At 37.9% G+C, this 16,455-nt stretch overlaps 1 protein-coding gene across 7 annotated transcripts in view; it reads right to left on the reverse strand.

The window, feature by feature from the left end:
* LOC100890260 (SMC5-SMC6 complex localization factor protein 1) overlaps positions 1 to 16,455 on the reverse strand; it is a 43,803-nt gene that overhangs the window by 14,013 nt on the left and 13,335 nt on the right. For all 7 annotated transcript variants that reach the window (XM_030991761.1, XM_030991762.1, XM_030991760.1 and 4 more), the window contains exons 10-17: positions 8,482 to 8,663; positions 7,666 to 7,812; positions 6,468 to 6,636; positions 5,050 to 5,191; positions 4,436 to 4,602; positions 2,578 to 2,672; positions 1,745 to 1,830; positions 748 to 942 (exon numbers count right to left, since the gene is read on the reverse strand). In XM_030991761.1, the coding sequence (XP_030847621.1) occupies positions 748 to 942; positions 1,745 to 1,830; positions 2,578 to 2,672; positions 4,436 to 4,602; positions 5,050 to 5,191; positions 6,468 to 6,636; positions 7,666 to 7,812; positions 8,482 to 8,663 (1,183 nt within the window). The remainder of the gene's footprint in view (positions 1 to 747; positions 943 to 1,744; positions 1,831 to 2,577; positions 2,673 to 4,435; positions 4,603 to 5,049; positions 5,192 to 6,467; positions 6,637 to 7,665; positions 7,813 to 8,481; positions 8,664 to 16,455) is intronic.

Raw genomic sequence — 16,455 nt, forward strand, 5'->3', positions numbered from 1 at the left:
TATAACACATTCCCGGCACCCGGAATGACGTCATCAATGCAAGTGGCAATGACCGGGCGTGTCAAAGTTTGCGCGAAGTGTATGCGCAATGACGCTCGGACAACCAATCAAATTCAGGAATGCTGTGCGCGTACTAAGTGCCAAACGTTACGTCCTAATTTCTATGCTGGCCTGGGCTTCGGCACAGTATGTACACAGTACACTACAGTTCTACAGGGCTTCATAATAGATAAGAGCTCATCCCTGTAGTACTGCACTGTACTGTGTGTATATCGCTAGCTGTGAAATTTTTTCTGTTGTCTTGTTCCTTTTTGGATATATTTTGAATTTCTATACAAACACATTATGAATGAACAAAGAGGATCGGGATTTGCGTTGTTGACTGATCAGGAAATGGACAAACTAGTGGACAATGTTGATAGTAAAAACACAACAAAAGTTGAATGATATGCCAGACACAAAGTTGAAAGATTTTGTAGTTTAGTTGGAATGGATATTGAGTCCTTGCATCAACTCCCTACGAGAGAGCTTGATAACCACCTGAGTCGTTGACATATGTTTTGGGTACCACCACAGCTGCTATATCAAGAAAGAAAAATCTAATCTTCATTTGATTTACCGACTTTACCAAAATACACTACTTTTGTTCCTTTCCGCTACCCTTTAGAAATATATTTTTTTTTACAGGTCAACCACATCAGAAACTTGCAAGCTTCACAATTTGCTATGACCCTCATTTACACATACTTGTAATCTTTCCTTTTCCAGAAGCGAACTTCAGAAGCTCTTCGACACAGCCGGTGTGTCCATGGTTACAGGCTTCGTGTAGAGGTGTCCATCCTGCATGGTCCCGGGCATTGACATCGATGTCAGGTTCACTCAGCAACTCCCTAACTCTGGCAATGTTGTTCTTGATGCATGCTACATGGAGCGGTGTTTCCCCTGGAATTACAAATGGATGTAAAAAAATGCGTTGTATTGGTTGATGATCCAAGAAGTATCAGGAAATTAGAATTTTAAATGGAATGGTGAAAGAATTCACCTAGATAAAAAGGATTAATCCTTCACCGAGCTCTGGCTTTTCATTGTCACCTATCTTTGCTCCAGTGATCTTGAGGCAGCAGACAGGAAGGAACTGTGTTTCTATTAATTCAATTCAATTCAATTCAATATATTCATTTGTCCAATGTCATTCAACATGGAAATTTGGTTTGCTCATATGCTAACTAAAGGCTCAGACTAAGTTTACAAAGAACAGAAATATGACTAGAAGAGTTAAATGCACTAAAATTCTGGTTAATATTCTGATCATTATTTAGAACCTAAATCAGGAGGATGTCATTTGTTTAGATTTCCATATCTAATATAACCGCCATTTCTACGAAAACTGGATTTCAGGAGAATCATGTAGCTTCCGCTGGGCTTACAACGAATTGTTTCGGACAGCACAAAATCGTTTGACCTGTGCAAAGGTCAACTTAGGAATTATAAATAACACATGGTTTGCATAAACTTGATTTGATCTAGGGAAAATTAAAGTAATGCAGAGCTTGTGTACTTCAAGAAAAAATGTTTATTAAAGTTATCATCAACTTTAAAATGTAACATCCAATCCTGTGCTGTGAAACACAGATTTTCCATTACTGCATCTTTTAACAGATCAAGACAAAGAAAGAAAATATAAGATAAGTGTCCCCCATTGTGTATAAATTAACAAAATACATTAAAACCATTTGCTACCTACCTTTAGGATTCTTGCGGTTCACATTGGTCTTCCTGGGTGAGGATTTTGGTGACAACACACCATTCTTAGATGTCAGCTGCTGATTGCTGTGAAGAGGAAAAGACAAATGGCATATGGCTCTATTGAAATGTCATTTTGGAGCCAGAAGGGCATTGGCTCATAAACCCATTGTGTTAACCCCCTTCTGGCTCTAAACAGTGGCTAAGTCATATGTCTAAATCAACTGAGTACAAAAAAAGATATTGTTGGTTGGTTATCTGCAAGAAGACAAATACTGCCAAAGCTAATACATAGCACTTGTGGCCTTCTTGCCGACAGCTGACACTCCATCAGTCCAAATACCTAGATCTAAATTTGCTTCAACAAATAAGTTTGGGTGAGATCTGTTACATTGAAAATGTATTTGTGCTTTTAATGATTAATACATTTTTTTAGAGGCTTTAGTGCATTCTTGTATACCAACCTGTACAAAAATCAATGTAAACATTCATATCTGGTTGTACAGTTGGAGAGCTAGAACCCCAAACAAAAAATATTGTCTCAAACCAGGACATCGTTTCACGAAAGCATTGTAAGGACTCGCTGACAGGGTACCATTGAAATGCGTGTTGAATGTCGGTTTTGTGAAACGAGGCCCTGAGGGGCGTTTCACAAAACTTATCATCAATGACAAATGACAGTTTTTGTTATAAGCTACTAAAATCCTTGCTTCTGATTGGTTACCAGCAGATTTGTCACTGATTTTTGTCATTTGTCATTGAGAAAAAGCTTTGTGAAATGGGCCCCAGGCCTATTCATTTGTGCCTTTCTGCAAGGCAAACGATGAAACCTACCTGATAGTCTGGAGAGGGCTGCTTTTACTCATTCCAGTATCTTCCTTCTGGACAGGACCAGCAGTAGGTGGGACCAGGTAGAAGTAGTATGAAACCTGGGCACATAATTTAACGGTAAGCCAAGGTAATATATGCATTATTTACTTTCAAACTGATTGATCAATTATCTTGAGAACCAAAAGAAACGTACAGTTTGCTACAATTTTCTAAATTGTATTTAACTATGAACTGCTTTCAAAGATCCACCTTGTCATTTTCATAGACATTTTTATACAACAAATTGTTGCAGTCGATGATTAAGTGATTACCCGTCCAAGGGGCTCTATGTATATGTGTGGTTTTGGAATTTGTGACAACCTTGCTGCTAATTCTATTTGTACCCAGTTAAAAGCATGAAAAAAGAGAGGGTTCAGCTCCTATATCCTGAGGGAAGTTCTAACACAGTGTTTTCTTTGATCTTACATTGTACCAGTATTAAAGGGACTGGGTAACATTGTTCAGATGAGAAATAGTGGTGCTAAGGTAGTGACTTCAATGCTAGATGTACAATTAAAGATAATCTGAAAATTTGAGTGAAAACGGACCATTCATGGTACAAATTAGGAAAAACTAATCTGATCGATTCCTTAATTCTCCCAACTATATTATTACAATTTAATTACATTTTAGGTGAATGTAAATCGTCACAAAGCAATAAAATGGCTCTACATTCCATTCCAGACATTTATGTGTAGACAAATTTTTTATAGCCTGTTTTATGTCTTTTTTTCATGGAAAAACGGTTGGGAAAATTCAAAAATGGTTGGGAGAATTTACTGTTAATCACTGTTAGAGGGTGTACATTGGAACCTTCAAAGAAAAGCATAGATATATTTGTAGTTTGAGAATTTTTTCAGGATATTTTGCATGTCAGAGGGTTAGTACAGTAGAAGCAATACCGTATTTGCCGGTGTAAAGGCCGCAGTATTTTTGGAAGAGAAAATATCAAAAAGTCGGGGTGCGGCCTATGCGACGAAAGAGTAAAAAAAAATTAAAAAGTAAGTCAAAACCAGCACGAATTTGCACATATGGGACTAGATCTACGAACGGTACAATAACTATACATTTCCAAACATCTTACCGACAATTTTATCTTGCTTTGTTGACATGAAGACGAAAATAAACTTCCAAAAACAACATCTGCCGATAGATCTTGTTCTAAGTTCGTGCCAATGCATTGCAAAAGTAAAAGAAGGGCCCGTTTAACGGAGCTGCCGCGAAGCATCCAGCACGCGAAGTCGCTTTTTTGAATCCATTTCAATACACAAGAGAGAGGCGTAATGTATACATCACAAAAAAACTACATAAGCTAGCATCAGTGCGGGATGGCCGAGCGGTCTAAGGCGGTGATTTTAGTCAAATCAACATTTATACGCAAGAGATCAAATCCCGACTTCCACAAAAAGTGTTTTTTTTTTTTTAAATGTCAAAATCGGGGGTGTGGCCTATACAAAAATTAAGCAATTTTTGTCATCAACCTTCAACAATGTTGCCGAGTCACTTTAAGGTTTATATCGAGGGTTCAGTGACACAAAGACGTAACTCCATATTTTGCCAAAATGAGTATTTGATATCAAAATGTTCAGAAAAATGTGGGCTTTCCAGGACACAAAGACTTAACTCCACCCAACACACCATTGAAGTCAATGGCTAGTGAAACAAAGGCCAAAGTGCTCAGTGACACATAAACCACTTTTTCTCAAAATGGCCAAAATGCAGTTACGTCTTTATGTAACTGACCCCTCAATAAGTTGACTTCGATTCTCAAGAAGATCTTGGAAATCAAATGAGGTGGAAGATGACTTTCAGACGGACTTACAATCTTCCTCATGGTCAGTGGCTGGCCCACCCAGAAGGTCCGGTCTCCATCCAGGAGTTGATCATCGTAGTTATGCAGGAGACACTCTGCCACACCCATACACAGCCAGCTTGGTTTCAGCATGGAGAGGAACATCTCCTGACCCGACCTGGTCGCTAGAATATCCTCTGTCAAAGAAACAATATATTTTCATGTTATTTGTTTCTGGCTCCTCATCAAGGTCCTTTCAAAAATATCTGTCACCATGGATACGTCACCGGACTTTTAACCACAAGGTCCGCGGTTCAAGTCCCGCTGTGCGCAATAATGTCCTTTGGCAGGAGAACATTGATCTACATTTGTCACACTCAACCCAGGTGATGTAAATGGGTACCTGGCAGGAATTAATTCCTTGAAATGCTAGAGCGCCGTAATGGCCGCCTTGCTAAAGCAGGGTAATAATCAGGGCAGCGCCAGGAGTGTTGCAAAATGACGGACATGTGCACTATGAAAGAAGCCACCATTATCATTATTATTATCAAGATTTAACATTGTTAAACAATGCCTTTAAACCACACTCTACAGAGAGTTAATGTCGTTCTGACTCCGATCAAATAATGTCCTACAACAGTCACCTTTTTTTGCTCTTGAGGCTAGTGCCTCTGCAAACTCTTTCCTTCCTTTCTCTGAGTTCTTGTTTCCTGGCAGCTCTCCAAACGCTACGTGGATCTCTGCTGCTATCAGCATCAGGGTCGACAAGAGAGTCGTCACTGGCACCTAGGATGGTAATAACAAGAAGTCCACTTTAATACAAAGTTTATCGAGGAAGCTACATCTCACATGCTTTACCAATCTTTTTTTCATCTTTCTTTCTCTCTTCAATCTTTAAAGGTACTATGTCTCTTTTGCAGCCACCATCAAATTCTGTAGAACTTTGCAGGAATTATGAATATGTCATGTATGTCTTACCTGTGAAATTTAAATGATAGCATATTATGCAAGGAAACCTGTTTACTTTCTAGACTTCTAAACTTCATTGTCAGGCACTATTGACTGACCATGCTGACCGACTTCTTCGGTTATAGCATAAATAAAATGAGCTGTAAAGATACATGAACATTTGTCTACATCAATAACCCACTTCTTGTAATGGCCAAAATTAAACTGATTGAATCTTTGCGCAGCACAAAACATGCCACTATTCGGAACAAGGTTCTGAAAATCAGATTATTACGAAGATGATTGCTAACACTCAAGTTGATTCGACAACTAATGCTCGTTATTTTTCCACTAAAAGACATTTTCAAGCCTTTTCGTCTTGAGGGAAGTTCTAAATTAGAATTATCTTCAAATGCCGTTGGAGTTTAACCTTTTCATTTTTTGGCTTTTTTCCCCACAATGATTACTTGAGAAAGACAATAAATGGAACTTGAAATAGCTAGTGTATTAGTGATAAAAGCAAGCCAATTAGTAACTTTGTTACTGAAATGTGTGCTGTGCAAACATTTCTTCCTTCATATTTTAATGATAGCAATTGTATCACCAAGCCCAACCTTGAATGGTGTATCAATCTGTGGGAATGTAGGCTGACCCACGTAACAAAAACTTTCGTGAAAAACAAAAAGTACTTTAATTCCGTTTCTGCACAAATTTACTTATGGAAGTTCCTGGAAAAAGTGAAAGGGGAGAGAAAAAGACATGAGCTAGAGAACAGGATAGAGTTGTCCATTCTAACATATATCCTTCCTGGGGCCCGTTTCATAAAACTTGTTATCAATAACAACTGCTAAATTTCTATGACAAATTTGCTCTCAGCCAATCAGATGCCATGATTCCAGTAGCTTATACAGTAGCTTGTAACTTGTTATTGGTATCAAATTTTATGAAACAGGAGGGTGTTTCACAAGGCCTTTTTCCAATGACAAGTAACAAAAATTAGTGACAAATCTGCTGATAACCAATCAGAAGCAAGGATTTCAGTAGCTTATAACACAAATTATCATTTGTGACTGATGACAAGTTTTGTGAAACGCCCCTCAGGGCCCTGGCTTACCCAATCATCACACTTGGCAGCCATCTTGACTGCTTGTATGAATTTAGTCATGAGCCTCTGAACGTTGTTGGGGACCTTCCTGGAGGTTTGCTCCATGACAGATGGCCACAGGATCTGGGCTAGGATGCACCGGGATGGACCTTTCTCTTTCTCTGTACCTTCACTGGTCCTGGGAGATAGATCGAAATGGTTTATTAAAAAGATCATCGCAGCCAACAGCTGAATTGTCATCCACTTCACAAAGATACAATACAATTGCAATTCAAATTCAAATAACACAAAAAATGACATACATCAAAAATCAAACATACAGACATTTCATAAAAATTCATTGATCAAATTTTTTTTTTTTAAGTGAGAAAGGGAGAGGTGTAGAGAGGGAGAGTTAGAGTGATGAGAAAGAGAGAGAAAGAAAGAAAGAGACAGAGGTCATCAACTCATGGGACAAATTTCCCCAAAACTATTATCCCCTCTACGCCCTACGCCCCCCCCCCCCCCTCCCAGCTGTTCTCTGAGAGTAAATTCTAAAGTAAAGGGGATAGTTATCCAGTTCTAGGTGTCTAGAGTGTAGTGTCCTTAGTGGTAGTTATCCTAGGGGGTAGATGCTACAAGGGTAGTTCCGCAGAGGACAGTTATCCGGAGTAATTGTCCAGGATTGTCATCCTAATACAGGAGGGGCCCAATGTAGGCATTTTCATGGGGGGGGGGGGGGGCTCTTCATTCGCACTGTTTGGTTACAACAAATTGCAATAATGATCATGAATATAAAAATATATATCAAACAGTAACAGAACAGAACACAGATGAAAATAAGTATATACATGTATATAAATTTGTATTCTTGGAATAAATGTGGATTTTTTCTCTCAACAAAATGCCATTGCATATTTGTAATACTATATTACATGTATAAACAGTAGTCTGCTTTTTAAGTCAGGTGAAATAATATCATTAATTTTTAGACATTTTTTTCTTTTCGAAGATAGCCTCATATAGTTTTGGAAGCTCATAAACAAAGTAGAACGACGATCTTGGCTTAACATATATCTACACTTGTGATACCCATATTGTTGTACACATATTTAAAAAGCATCTATCACAAGGTTGAATTCCTTGTTAAATCTTATTTTTATCCTGTAAAATGATTGCATTCTTTCTTAAACTATCAGTCATCATCCACAAGAACTTGTTAGCTCACCTCCTGGCAGAAGCCATGAAATCCTCTTCAAACAACGACACTAGGAAGTGTAGAAGCATCTCGCCAGTTTCCATGGCAACCTTGACAGCCTCTTCATCCTCATGCTCTTTGACATCCTGGATGACATTCTGACCATATAAGGCTCTCCTGTATCAGACAAAGAAAAGGAGATAGGGAGGGAGGGAGGGAGGGAGAGAGAAAGAGAGGGAGGGAGGGAGAGAGAGGGAGAGAGAGAAGAAGAAAAAAAGAGAGAAGGAGAAGAGAGGGAGAAAAGAGGGAGAGAGAGAGAAGAAAGAGAGAGAAGAGAGACAGAAAATGGGGGGGGGGGGGGAGAGGAAAAAGTATGTGAAACGTTAAAAAAAATTAGTAACATATATACATACATGTATAAGATTGAAAGATACAACCAGATAGCATAGGGGGATAGGAGAGACATTAGGTACATACATAAAGAGATAGAGCAAATAAACATTAATTCTCAACACAGTTAAAGAAAACTCAAATTCTTCCTGTAAAATGTTAGTAATACTCTTTCCCACATTCTGCTATAACCTTGATGACTTTGAGTCATCAGCTATACTATCAAGTTGGAAATTGTCACATTTCATAATTCACAAAAGTTACTAAAACCCACGCGACAGATTACAATGGTGGCCAGAAAGTCAACAAACAAAAGAGAACATTTCTCATAAAGCGAACAAAATCCATTTTTCACCAACATTTTGGTAAATTTTGATTATTTTATTTGATCCTTTTACTTTACAAACCACCCTCGTGCAATCAGGTCTTGTAGACAAAGATATTTCCATATCTCACCTTATGACAGCATCCACAAAGTTCCAGTGTTCATATTGGTACGGCATTTTGAAGACCCCTTGAGGTTGGATCATGGAATCAAGGTAGAGCCCTCGTAGCGACACGTAGCAGGCAGGACTGTGCAGACATAGGACCTGCTTTAAGATGTGCACTGCTGAACGACAGATCATCAGGCTCGGGCACTGTAGATGATGGATCAAACAAATCAAAGAAGACAAGTTGGATTGAGGCTTAAGTAGTCACCCGAAGAATCAAAAGTGTTTTGAATAGATGCAAAATTCATATCGTTGCGAAGGGGAAGCCTTACTGATCAAATATAACAACTTCCCTCTTCAAAATATCTTTGGGGCCCGCAGTAATCATCTCTCAAAAATGTTAATTTTGAAATCAAGATTTTTTCTGCCTTCAGCAGTCCTCCGTAGAGCGTCAAGATTTGTGACGTCACATGCGAGGCACGTCTAGCCACAAAATTGTATTTACGCCTTTCCCTGATATCTATATGTTTTTTCAGCGAATCATTCATGTTTTTCATGAGAAAATCTTCCCATCCATATATAATTTGTCCATAATTATCAGTCGTCTTTGTGTGACTACTTTAAAGGTTGTAAAAATAAGTACTATTCAAGCGGAAGTACTCAGTATTATCATTTTAACTCCACACTACCTAAAAGACGAGACTATGGAGGTTTAGTAGTTGAGTGGTTAGGCCGGATGGGTCATAGGTTCAAGCATGGCACAGCATTTACAGTTAACAACGAAATTATTCATACCCTTACCAAGATTTGTATTTGTTTAAGTATGTGAAAAATTGATTTGTCCTGATTTATGTTTCTTGAGATGTGACATATCAAAAATTCTAAGATCTAAAAATATTCAACAAGACCCTTATTCAACCATTCCATGATTCCACCTGTCATTCTTAAGTTACGAAGAAAATAAAACCCCATCATACTTACAAGGGGTATGAATAATTTAGATGTTAACTGTATGTTGTTTAGCAGGGCATTTTATCTACATTGCTTCTCTCTTCCCAGGTGAAAGATGGATACACAGTTACAAAGCCAGTGTTTGATAGCATACGTAAATGGGTGCACCCGCCAATGGCAACTGGATAAAATGCTCTGGAATGGAGTGCACTGTGATTGCAGAATCAAAGTTGACTGAGGTAACAATACATTTTTAACCCTTTTGATCAATTACTTCTACAGGCTATGAAATGGTCAACCGGATCTTTCATTTAACCTTTTAAATGAATGGAAATTACGTGTATTCACTCATCCCTGTGTTATAAAAAATATAATTGTGAAGCATTACACTTTATAACGTGTTATTACAGCAAAAAACTGTCCCAAGTTAATAATACATTTATTTTCACGAAACTCATAAAAACAGCCGGGTGAAATGTGTACAACAATGAAGAAAAAAAAAAACATTTAAATATTATGATAGTAACTTAAACATGCAAAAAAGAATGATAAATACATGATAATTGAGTATATATGTAGGGATGGGGGGACTGGTAAACGCCCAAGGGCTAATCCCCGGCAAGATTGGAATATCTGAACAAGGCTGAACTGGAAAGGTGTTAGGCGCCACGGATTTATTCAACTGGCATTCGGAATGCATGTAGAATGCCCTATTCAGAATCTATTGTTCTGTTAATCCGCATTCCAGAATGTACCTAGAATGTACCTAGAATGCGGTACTTAACGACTTAATTGGCGCATTGTGGGTGCATTCTGGAATGCTCCATGAATAGGCCATCCAAACAAAGGCGAGATCGATCGGCAGCGACTACCTTCTTGATATTGCGTGCCGGAAGAGTTTCGATATAGAATGCACCATAAGAATTGATAGAAATCAACAGATATTTAATTGGTTTCGCTTCTGTCTCTCCCGCGATCGGTCGCTCTTTGCATTTCTCGAGCGCAGGTGATAATGGACTTACTTTGATTTCTTTCCGACGGCTTAATTTTTGTCATAAACTCCGGTAACATCAGCGATATTTAATTGTTTTCGCTTCTAGCTCTCTTTCTCTCACTATTTATTTCTCAAGCGTCGGTGATATTGTAATTGATTTTCTTTCTTTTCTTCAGCTTATTAAAGATGGTGAAAAGAGTAGAAGAAAGATTGAGACCGCCACAAAAATGTCCCGAGTCGGCGCTCTCAGAACAAATTAGGCGCGTAACAGTGTCAAATATACGCGGTGTTTTGAAACGTTGGTGTTGATTGACACGATGCCTCATTAAAGATGGTAAAAAGAGTAGAAGAAAGATTGAGAAAAAATGAAGAAAATATTTTGCATGAAAATGCGGATGAATCTGAATGATCAAAAAGGAAGAAAGAGGATGCAAGAGATGGTGGGTGTTGAAAGATCGGAGGACTAATGAAATGATACATTTAGATAAAAAGCGAGAGTGGATATTTGTGGTGATTACCATCTTATTTTAAAACTTTTTGGGGGGCAGGGATGGGGGGGGGGTCCGTCTTTTTTTTTGGCCAGGGAGGAAGCAGCCTGGCCCCGTTGCCCCCCCCCCCCTCTCCATGAGTCTGCGCATGAAGGAAAGCACATGCTTTAATGTAAACCTATGAAGTATGTTGTTTCATATAATCTTATTCCTAAACCGATACAGACATAATTTTCTTTGTGGTCTGTACTTATGTTGCGTATCATTTTTTTTAATTTGTTACATCACTTACCTCATCTACCCTCTCTATTTTTTAAATTTCTTCTCTTATAAATAATGATTTTTTTTTTTGTGTGTGTGTGTGTGTGTGTGTGTGTGTTTTTTTTTTCTTCAATTATAAATACAATATGACTTACGGAATTTCATAAAAATTGTAGAGGGTGTGCTTATTTATAAATAAAATAATGACAGATTTATTATGACATTCCCGCCACTACTATGTCGGCGCTCTCAGAATAAAGGCGCGTAACAATGTACGCGTGTTTTAAACTTTGGTGTTGATTGACATGACCCCCCATTTTAGATAAGAAGGAGACAGTGTTCATTCGAGATCTGGATTTATTATTATTATCGAGAGAGAGAGAGAGACTACAGGTGTAAATTGGCTGTATGCCTATAACAATTCTAAAATGTTGGATTATTTTGTAATACACAAATGTTTTTGTCATCGGAAATAATTGCTCCTCACCATTGACCACGGTTGCAACAACGACATTCAAATAATGACAGATTTATTATGACATTCCCTCCACATGTCGGCGCTTTCAGAATAGAGGCGTAACAATCGTAAATATCGCGGTCTGTTGGAACTTGTGTGTTGATTACAACATTTCCAAGATACAGTCATCAATCCAACTTTCTACTTCATTCGTGCCTTTTCATCGTACCCACAAAAAGATCAATAGACATATCAGAATCTCGATATTTAATTGCTTTCGCTTCTCTCTCTCTCTCTCTCTCTCTCTCATCACTGCCCCTATTCCGTTATCCTGTTATCCTTGTTATAGATAAAAAGCGAGAGTGGATATTTGTGGTTACCATCTTATTTTTAAACTTTTTTAGGGGGCAGGGATGGGGCGGTCCGTCTTTTTTTTTTGGCCAGGGAGGAAGCGGCCTGGCCCCGTTGCTCCCCCCCCCCCTCCATGAGTCTGTGCATGAAGGAAAGCACATGCTTTAATGTAAACCTATGAAGTATGTTGTTTCGAATAATCTTATTCCCAAACCGAGACGGACATAATTTTGTTTGTGGTCTGTGCTTATATGTTGCGTATCATTTGTTTGTTTAGCGCACACTATCCTACCCCCCCCCTTTTTTTTTTCATCACCTTCCTCATCTTCCCTCTCTAATTTTTTAATTCTATCTCTTTTTTTTCTTCTTCAATAATAAATAAAATATGACATATCATATTTCTCTACGGAATTTCATAAAAATTGTAGAGGGTGTGCTTATTTATTCCAAAACAAAAAAAGAGAAGGTCATATATAGATCAGTAGAGAGTGGGGGAGAGATGATAACTGAGTGAGAGGGGAATCGGAGAGAACGAGGGAAAGAAAGAGGATGCAAGAGATGGTGAATGTTGACATATGAGGTGGTGAAATCTGATTTTAGTCTTTTTTTTATATATATGAGAAGTAAAAAGATTTCTTATTTCTTATTTCCAATCTAAAAAGTCCGTATGCTTTAAGTTATCTCACGCCAACATGGCATGTGGACAACAACATGACACGTGCACAACAACGACATACCAATAATGACAGATTTATTATGACATTCCCGCCATAAGCATGTCGGCGCTCTCAGAACAAAGGCGCTTAACAATATCAAATATACGCGCGTTTTAAACTTTGGTGTTGATTGACATGACGCCTCATGTTGATTCGAGATAGAGATGGATTTATTATTATCGAGAGAGAGAGAGAGAGATTAAAGGTATTACAATCCTAAAATGTTGGATTATTTTGTAATACACAAATGTTTTTGTCATCGTAAATAATTGCTCCTCACCATTGACCAGTCGCAAAACGACATTCAAATAATGACAGGTTTATTATGACATTCCCGCCACATGTCGGCGCTCTCAGAACATAGGCGACTTAACAATAAATATCGCGGTCTGTTCGAACTTGGGTGTTGATTACAACATTTTTAAGATACAGTCATCAATCCAACTTTCAAATCCCCACCAATCTTTCGTGGTCGGGGGAAGGAGGGGGGGGGGGGGGGGGGGGGGGGTAAGAGCATCATCCATTGATATTTGTTTGGTTCCTATCTCATGAACTTAAATTGACAGTCGTAATGGATAACACTAGGTCTGAACCGTGAAACTACGAGACGTCCGGTAATATGAATACATGTATCTAAAAATGGCACATAATAGCATAACAAAATATCGGCCTTTAGACTGATCCCGCACCGTAATGTGCCCCTATAAAGAAATACGGGGTTCTCGAGCGATTTCGGTTACATCGCAAGTAATGGAAAATTTGGCGGTGCTTTCTACTTTCATTGCGCCTCATTCAGTCAATTTCGTGATTCCTTTTGTAAATATAAAAATGAAAGTTCAGACTTTTTTTATTTCTAAATATATAAGTAATGTTCATCAATACGAAAAATAAGGTCTGTTATTTTTGAGGGAAATTGCCGTCTTATTTTGCTGAAGCTTCACGTCTTTCCTTTTCAATACACTCACAATACAAATTGCGTAAGATCGGTCGATACCTCCATTCATTCCCCCATTGTCTATGATTGTCGTGTGCTAAAGCTCGGCCGATTATCAACCGAGTCATACATAATAGGCCTAAGCCTTCGTTTTACATGGGTTTTCGACACATTTTGTAACTATATTCTGACCAACGTTATGCCATGATCTACACTAAATGCCCTTTCTTTTAAATGTGAAAATCAAATATAGGACTATTTGGGGAACTTATGCATTTTGAAATGAACATTGTTTTATTCTCGAAAACAAAAATAATATACTTTGAATACTTTCGACTTTGTTTCTCATAATTAGAAATATTCATTTGTCGTGTGCCTTACCATATTACAATCTTACCACTATTGCCTAAATATATTTTATGGAATAAAATGACACACAAATCCCATTTATCAGGATAACCATTGAACAGCTAGACTTGTTTTGGTTATCCCTCGTGAGAATTCAATTTATTTGTCTTCGTCTCCATCTGTGTTCTCGTTCAACATATCCTGTCAATAAAACTTTGTTAATCTTCGTTTCATGATCAGTTCTGTAGATGGCATGTACATGAAATGATGATGATGATGGCGATGATGATGCTTACAATATTGTAATAGAATAGTAATGATAATAGACATTAATTTCTTCATCTTGCACTCGCTTTTCTTTATTGCCAGAAAACTTGTTTTTTTTTATGTTGCCTTGCTTTTTTTCCCCTTTAACAATGGTAGCATATTTGCCCAGGAAAATTCTCATATTCGTGGCTATACCTATAACTCAGACCTGCTCTAAAATGATTACATGCCCTCGTAAAGGTACATAAGTTAGAGTGGTTGTTTGTATTGTCATGTAGCTTGACCTACGTTTGGGCCTACATCCTCTTCTTTCAACACGGTAATCTTCCAGAGTAGTTACACCTTTACATTCGTTTGTTCCTCTTATTGTGGGATCCGGTCCAGGCAGCTGAGATAAGCGTTTCATAATAGAGGAGGTCCATACATGAATGATTCGCTAAATTGATCAAGTTGATAACATAAAAACCGTATTGTCAGAGTAATTACAGGGGAGAAGAATTACCAAGTCAGGGGTCAGTTATTTAATGGCTGTTTTCACAACCCGCAAAGGCCTTTGTTTTGTTATCTGTTCTTGTTTATCGGATCGTTTTTCAAACTTTTATGAATGTTTTCCCCTGATTTGTTTTGCTTTCCTTTAAAGCAAATTTCCACCACAGGGTTGGATTGCCCATTTATTTTAATTAAGTACAATTTATAAATGCCAAGTCTCAGATGTCTCATATTCCATTCAATCTTTCGGGGAAGGGGGGGGGGGAGCATCGTCCATCGATATTTTTTGGTTTCCTAGGAACCAGTCGTAATGGAAGTCGATGTTAATACAGAATAATTATGATGTTCCCACTGAGTAAAATACGTCCTTTGCCTCCACCGTTAAATCTTTTCCCTTGCATTTATTGAACGGGTAGTGTAATTTACTTGACACGCAGTTGATTTGAACGAAAGCAAAATGGCAACAACAACAAAAGAGAGAGAAAGAGAATGATGATAGTTTGACCGAGTTTAAAGAATTTGAAAATACAAACAATTTATTTTATATAAATGTAATCTTTTTCGAGCGGGAAAATACTTGTATTAGAACTCGTCCGTAGCGTCAAAATTCATTTTACCGGGGAAGAAATAAAGCGGCCGCAACTTTTTTATGGGAAAATGGAAACGTAATACCAAGATAATTTTTTCCTTCAATTAGGAGACAACGTGTTTCCGTTGTTATCAACTTCAGAAAATCAGAAGTTGAGAGAACGAATGTTATACCTTGTTTAAAAAGATGAATAAAAATAGCTCTTACTCCTTCTAAAAGTGCTCCGCGCTGTCTATATAACTGATACTTATTCATATTCCAACACTATGTCGGCAGAAATTAGAAAAGACAACAAACAAGTTATTTTATATAAATGTAATCTTTTTTGAGCGGGAAAATACTTGTATTAGAACTCGTTCGTAGCGTCAAAATTCATTTTACCGGGGAAGAAATAAAGCGGCCGCAACTTTTTTTATGGGAAAATGGAAACGTAATACCAAGATAATTTTTTCCTTCAATTAGGAGACAACATGTTTCCGTTGTTATCAACTTCAGACAATCAGAAGTTGAGAGAACGAATGTTATACCTTGTTTAAAAAGATAAATAAAAATAGCTCTTACTCCTTCCAAAAGTGCTCCGCGCTGTCTATATAACTGATACTTATTCATATTCCAACACTATGTCGGCAGAAATTAGAAAAGACAAACAAGTTATTTTATATAAATGCAATCTTTTTTCGAGCAGGAAAATACTTGTATTAAAACAAGCTCGTAGCGTCAAAATTCATTTTAACGGTTAAGAAATAAAGCGATCGTAACTTTTTTTTATTGGAAAATGGAAACGTAATTCCAAGATATTTTTTCCCTTCAATTAGGAGACAACGTGTTTCCGCTGTTATCAACTTCAGAAAATCAGAAGTTGAGAGAACGAATGTTATAGCCTGTTGTGCGCCGCGCTGTAGTCACTTTGGCAGGCATTTGAAATCACGCAATTCTGATTAATTGCCAGCGTCTCGGGCATGCTTTTTAATCGCCCAATTCTCAAAAAGGTGATGCGATTTGCGCCTTTTGTCTAGAGAACAAAGGCGCATTCCAGAATGCATTCCAGAATGTGCGCATTCTGGAATGCCCCTTTGTTCTCTAGACAATAGGCGCAGGTCGCATCGATTTTTTGAGAATGTGGCTAGAATGGGGACATTCCAGATACATTCCAG

Source organism: Strongylocentrotus purpuratus, unplaced genomic scaffold (genome assembly GCF_000002235.5).
Source record: "Strongylocentrotus purpuratus isolate Spur 01 unplaced genomic scaffold, Spur_5.0 spur5_scaffold_2, whole genome shotgun sequence".
Classification (NCBI taxonomy): domain Eukaryota; kingdom Metazoa; phylum Echinodermata; class Echinoidea; order Camarodonta; family Strongylocentrotidae; genus Strongylocentrotus; species Strongylocentrotus purpuratus.